Below are 6,930 nucleotides of genomic sequence, written 5' to 3'. Positions count from 1 at the left end.
ATCTGGACCACAAATATAATAATTCAAATAACGGAATAATTCATTTGTAATCCTTTATGTATTTATTTGTACTTTATTTTTGCTCACCTGGTATGGCTTTAAAAAGTAAAATAAAAGTTCAAGTGAAAATAACATGAAGAAGTCCCTTTTAATTATGATTACAATATATACAAATGCCAGAACAAATCATAACGACTAAAAATAATAATAAAGAATGACATATGTAAAGTTGTATTTGGAAGAAATTATAAACGGAAATTGCAAGGCCATTTATTGTGAAAAATCTTACACTTACCTTTCGCGTTTGGCATGGTTTGTCCCTAGCGAGTCTCCAGTCCTTACATGTTGTCAACAGCGTGGTTTCCATGGAGACTAAAGTCAACCTCTGGACGCGAATGGATATTTCGACATGTTTTGCCTGCTAGGAAATGTTAAACTAATCTGCATATTCTTTAAATTAAGAGCAGTTATATTCATTATCGATTACAATAGAACCTAGAGGTAACTGTCTGACTTCTAATGTTGGTAAACAAATGTAAAAGTTGAATCGCATCGACATTTTAAATGGATGCTAATGAGCATTATTGTGTCACACACACAGTAATGTTTGAGCTAAGGATACAACGTAATGTTATCAATAATACTGATGAAACTAAAGAGGAGCAGGAGGGGTTTTCATCTCAAGTAGACACGGTAAGTCTGCTTAGTCCTGAGCACTTACATCAAATGATCAATTTAGCCTAAAACCTTTTAATTAGACAGGTGAAGTGGCTAATTAGGCTAAATGTAGCTAATTGCTAGTAGCAGCTAACTAGCTTATTAGGAGGCTACTGTATCAACGTTTTTAAGTTGAATGGTGGGTTTAAATATTTGTATTATGACCTACGTTTCGATGTTTAGGTAGATACCTACATTAAATATCAGGGATGTAAAGTAAGTAGATTTACTCAAATAATTAAGTACAATTTTGAGATACCAATTCTTTACTTGAGTATTTTAAATGTTTGCTATACTTTGTACTTCTACTCTACTACAATTCAGAGGTTCATACAGTTTGTATCCAGTTGTTTAAAGTCCTTATGCCTGTAAAAAAGATCCCAATGGAGTGACTTAATGTATATTTACTTGGATTTGACAGACCACATTTTTCTTTATTTAATAGTCTTTATTCAATGAGTTATAATGTAGTGTAATACAATAGTCCTGCAATATATCCTTCATTTCCTATACCTAGTTAAAGCTTAAGGTACTTTTCTTGAGTATTTAAATGTTTTGCTTCTTCATACTTCTACCCCACTTCAATTCAGAGGTTAATTGTGTACTTTTACTAATCAACTCTTAAATCAGACTTTAGTTACACCTGGAGTAAATTCCCAATCTGCACAATGACTACTTTTACTTTTGGTACTTTAAGTATATTCTGATGCTGATACTTCTGTACTTTTACTTGAGAATAATTTTGAATGCAGGACTTTTACTGTAACAGAGTATTTCTACACTCTGGTACTTCGACTTTTACTCAAGTACAAGATCTGAGTACTTCTCCCACCTCTGCTAAACAACCAGTTAACCTTACTTTAACAAGTTACCTTTTATGCTAACACCAAACTAACATGCCTTAACTTTATGACAACAGGACTCGGATGACTTCCCCCAATCTCTGCTCAGCTACTTTGAAACCTCCAAAAGCAGAGCAGCAGTTTGTGAGAAGCTCATCCTTCAGGAACTTGAAGGTATGTTTGATAGGGTGGTTGTGGCTCAGTGGGTAGTGCACTGGACTTCGAATCAGAGGATAGCAAGTTCGAGTCCCACTGCAGTCAGCATGTCGTTGTGTCCCTGGGCAAGACACTTCACCCCAAATTGCTCCTGTGGGGATTGTCCACAGTATTGAATGTATGTAAGTCGCTTTGGATAAAAGCGTCTAACAAATGACATGTAATGATAGCAGTGGTGGGAAGTAACTAAGTACATCTACTCAAGTATTTTTACTAAAGTTCTAATTTAAGGTACTTTACTTAAATATTTTTCTTTTCATGTCACTTCCATGCCTCATGTACGTTCTATGTCACTACATCTACATATACAGTTTTAGTTACTTTACTTATTAGGGAAGATTATAACCATTTACAAAACAAGATAAATAAGATTATTTGTAATAAATAAGCAGTTATAGCAGTAGTTTATATAGTAACAGCTGAATGACGAGAAAATCATTACATTTGCCAATTGAGAGATATCATTGAGATTATTAAATGTATCTTAAATAATATTAATTTGTAGTGGCTTTTTCAATTTTAGATGTATTTAATACTTTAAGAATCTTTTTCTGATTATACTTATTTTTGCTTTATGTACTTTTTTTCAATTCAGGGTTTTTACAAACTTTTTTTACAGTGTGATTTTATTACTTTTAATTATGCAAAGGATCTGAATTCCTCCCCAAACACTGAATTAGTATGCATATCATTCAGTATTATGCTTCTACAGGCATAGCTGCTACAGTAAATAACTTGCCTAACATGCTCACTTTCATGATTCAGTTAACTGTTCTGGTTTTCTTAATATGTACAATAACAATGCCTCAAAAATAATACCATGGATGAGATTTCTTCTGACGATAATGGGTAATCTGTGTTTTCTTATTGCATCACAGACTTGACTGCATCACATCACACTGCGGACATGATGCACTTTCCTATTCAACCCCAACAGGATACATTGAAACTAAAGGAGCAGGTACCTGTCTCTCTTTAAATCTTTCATCAATGACACATCCAAAGTGCACAAGTTGTGGCAAACTCCTCTAAATAGTTGTGATGTATCTGATACAGGTCATTTGTGACTCAGACAACCAGCAGAACAACTCTTCCACTGACACTCGCCTCCTTCCTGCAGAGACAGAAGCTCTTTTCACTTACGATGTGTCAGTGTGTCCCGACAATGAAGGTACGGTACATGCGAAAGTGAAAATGAAATAACACAGTGCAGAATGAACGCTACAGGGTGTCACAAGTCTCACATTCAAAGGTATTCTATTGCAAACTTAACAAATGTACAGTCAAAGCCAAAGTGGGGGGTGATAAGAGTAATCTGTATATGTTTCTTTTCCTGTACATATTATTAAAAGCAAAGGCATTGGCAAGACTTTTGAATAACACTTAATTGTGAATAAAAAGTGTGATGCATAAGGTACATTAACATGTAAGCACTCAATTAATTATGCATGATATCTGAGTGACAGCAGGTACATTCAAATTCAAAGTAAAGACACCTTGTGTTATGTTAAATGTTGTATTTAATTGCAAAGATGTAAAGGAGATGAATGCTAGATAACATCCATTTCCCCTCTTTATGCAATGTGGAGGTCTTGCTGAAGGGTTAATGTTGTATTAAAACGTCTGTGGCTATACAACAGTTTCTCACAAGAGGTCACTGTTGTCATATTTGTTGCTCTCATTCATTTCTGTAGGGAGTTAGAGTGATAATGACGTTTTTCAGACAGAGAAAGTGGTATAGTGTTAACAACGTTGGTCTCAGGGTGTCCGCGGGGTCTTAAAAAGTATTAAAAGTTAATAAATCAATTTAGCGAAAATTAAGGCTATTAAAAAGTATTAAACGGCATTTTCCAAGGTATTACATTTTGTAGCTTGTTTTCAATAAGTATATAAATGGTCCAAAGAGGTAGTATTCTACAGTTTGCCTGAATGTAATCATTGCGTAGGTGTGTAGTGTGATTCTGTGTAGTTTATTTATGGCATCCCGTTGGATTTGACGTCATCTGAACAGGACATCGCACGCTCACTGCTTGATAGCGCGCGAAGGCCCGTTTACGCCGGTTGTTAAACAACATCGTTATGGGGAAATGCAAGTTTGCGTCCAAATGGTTGGAAGATAAGGAGGAAGGACAATCAATACTGTATATAGTCAATGTGAGGTAAAGTGTGTCGCCAATGTAACCGGTTAAAACTCCAAGTGGCGATGAGGTCTTAAAATGTATGGAAAAGGTCTTAAAAGGTATGACATTTGACTTCAGGATTCCTGCATATACCCTGGGTCTAGTTATTACAACATTTGGATAGAATATTCTTGCATATTTCTTCAGGCAGTTTGTCTTTTCGCTGCATAATGCCCTGTTTTCCTCCTTGCTAGTGGAGCTATTAATAAAGCATTATCTTTTTTTGACTTGTCACAGGAGATTGCACAGAGAAGGAGAATCGTTTGGCGTTGGAATACGAGGCAGAGCGAGAGAAAGAACGCTGTGAGGAGAGGAAGAAGGAGGATCAGAAGAGACGAATAGAAAGAGACTTCCAGATGGAGCTGAAGAAGATAATGGAGGCCGAGAAGGTTCGTCACTGTGGACTTACTATACTCAACATGATGACTTTTATTGTAATTATTTTTATAACAGATGTAGGTTTGGTTTCAGGTTAGCAAATGTGTAATCCCCCACTGTGTAGTGATTTGTGACCTATATATAAATTATTAATACAAATAAATAAAATAAACCTAGTTCTTTAGATATATCTAATAGTAAATGTATTAATTAGGGAATCAGACAATGTAAGGAAACTGCTGCCTTAGTCAATGACTGTTGAGACAGAAACTGCCTCGTTGCCTTTAAATTCAAGTATTCTGCTATGGTGGGAGAGGAATGGATAATAATACGTACAAGATATATTTAAAGAAAGATGTGCATGTTGTCAGCCAGTGAATCTTGCTGTGGAAAGAACAATATCAATCTCGTGGATTTAAACATCTAAATTGTCATTATTTATTTCATCATGTTTATTCCCTGATTATTACTCTCTGTATTCAGCTCCAGCAGAAGGAACTTGAGTTGATAGAGAAGAGAGCTCAGGAAAAACTGGACCAGGAGATGATGCTTCAGCGGGTAAGTCTGTCAATACGCTAGTGATGGCAGTTTGACACTGAAGCTTCGATACGTGCTTCAAACCCTGGACTTCTTATTCTATAGAAGCAGTGCTTCGAAGCTTGCTTCAAATCGCGTGACATATGACGTCCGAAGCAGCAACTGCTTCATTGCCTGAATGAATCACTTGACTGGTTCGCGGTCCAATCACGCGATTCAATGCACTGCCTCGTCTCGATTCTGACAGGTGACAGGTTGAAACAGTTTCGAATTTGAGCGCTTCAACACTTTATAACCGCTCTAAAGTTTAACAATGCACAATGTGTGGGTTGTTGTCGTAGTTTGCGTTGTTGTTGGTATTGCATTTGTATTGGATCATTATAGAGCAAGCCAGGAAGAAAGATAGGTCGTTCTGGCTCGGGAAACACTTCAAAATGTGGAGAAGTTGTGGACAAAAAGACAATTATGAGTATTAAAAAAAACAATGTCAACAGTTTAAAGAATAGATAGCCCAGTGGATAGAGCCGGCGGCCCGCATGCGGCGACGTCCTCCGCGCAACTGGTTCAAATCCTGGAATGGATGAACTTTTAATCAAGGCCCTCTCCGGCCAAAGAAATGCCTTTAGATAAATACAAAATAAAAAGAATAATGTAGGCTACCTCAATAAAGATCTTTGAGTGTTCCCCATCCCACATAATCACCCCCTGCCATAATTACACAAGCACACCCAACCACTCTCTTCTCAATAACCCAATACACACAATTTATCAATCCTGTGTGTTGTGGGTGTGTGTGTTGTGTGTGTGTGTGTGTGTGTAGTGTGTGTGTGTGTGTGTGTGTGTGTGTGTGTGTGTGTGTGGTGTGTGTGGTGTGTGGGTGTGTGAGTGTGTGTGTGTGTGTGTAGTGTGTGTGTGTGTGTGAGGTGGTGTGGTGTGTGTGTGTGTGTGTGTGGTGTGGTGTGTGTGGTGGTGTAGTGTGTGTGTAGTGTGTGTGTGCTGTGTGTGTGTGTGTGTGTGTGTATGTGTGTGTGTGTGTGTGTGTGTGTGATGTGTGTGTGTGTGTGTGTGTGTGTGTGTGTGTGTGTGTGTGTGTGTGTGTGTGTGTGTGTGTGTGTGTGTGTGTGTGTGTGTGTGTGTGTGTGTGTGTGTGTGTGTGTGTGTGTGTGTGTGTGTGTGTGACTGCGACTGCGACTGCGACTGCGACTGCGACTGCGACTGCGACTGCGACTGCGACTGCAGCCTTGCACTTCACCAGGAGAGGTCGCTGTAACTGAAGCTTTGAGAAATGAACTTATTTTCGAAACAATTGTCCAATTGGTTCGATGCTTCATTCAAAGCTTCATTTTGCCATCACTACAATATGCTGACTATATGGTGTTTTATTAAATGTATATATATATATATGAATTTAAGGCAATTGCAACTCAATGTTTCATTTGAAATGGGTCAACTGGCTTTGTTGTAACTCTGTTGACTCTCTTTACCAATTAGGAAGTGATCAGAAACTTAAAGAGACGCGTGGAGGAAGAGAGGAGGATGAGGGAAGAGGAGCAGAAGAGGGTAAAGGACGAGGAAGACAAGAGGACAAGAAAGGAGGATGAGATTAGAAGGAAGAAAGATGAAGAGATGATAAAGAAGGGGGACGAGGAGAGGAAAAGAGAAGAGGCAACAATGAAGATGGAGGAAGAGAAGAAAATGGAGGAAGCAATGCGGCAGAAGAAGGTTGAGGAGCAGAGAGAAAAGAGGGAACAGGTGAGGAGAGAGGAACAGGTGAGAAGAGAGGAACAGGTGAGAAGAGAGGAACAGGTGAGAAGAGAGGAACAGGTGAGGGTTACCACAGAGGAGGAAAGGATTACAAACAAGAAAGTAGAGGATGTTCTGATGAAGATGAAGAAGAGGGATAACATAGAACTTGAAGGTGAAGAAATAAAACCTGAGGAGAGGAAGAACAAGGAAGAAAAGGCTAGGGATGAGGAGGCAAGAAAGAAGGAGACGTTGAAGGAAGTTGTAAGCATAAAGGGAGGGGGGGGAAAGAAATATGAAGGAAGACATAATAACAT

The 6,930-nt window shown here is 38.2% G+C and overlaps 1 protein-coding gene across 1 annotated transcript in view; it reads left to right on the top strand.

The window, feature by feature from the left end:
- The first annotated feature begins 1,693 nt into the window (after positions 1-1,693).
- lrriq1 (leucine-rich repeats and IQ motif containing 1) overlaps positions 1,694-6,930 on the top strand; it is a 45,443-nt gene continuing 40,206 nt past the window's right edge. The window contains exons 1-6 of the mRNA XM_034149197.1: positions 1,694-1,733; positions 2,654-2,736; positions 2,832-2,946; positions 4,193-4,344; positions 4,817-4,891; positions 6,362-6,874. Coding sequence (XP_034005088.1) covers positions 2,683-2,736; positions 2,832-2,946; positions 4,193-4,344; positions 4,817-4,891; positions 6,362-6,874 — 909 coding nt within the window. The 5' untranslated portion in view covers positions 1,694-1,733; positions 2,654-2,682. The remainder of the gene's footprint in view (positions 1,734-2,653; positions 2,737-2,831; positions 2,947-4,192; positions 4,345-4,816; positions 4,892-6,361; positions 6,875-6,930) is intronic.

The sequence above is a fragment of the Trematomus bernacchii genome, unplaced genomic scaffold (genome assembly GCF_902827165.1).
Source record: "Trematomus bernacchii unplaced genomic scaffold, fTreBer1.1, whole genome shotgun sequence".
In the NCBI taxonomy this organism is placed as follows: Eukaryota; Metazoa; Chordata; class Actinopteri; order Perciformes; family Nototheniidae; genus Trematomus; species Trematomus bernacchii.
This window is presented reverse-complemented; position numbering and strand designations above follow the sequence as displayed.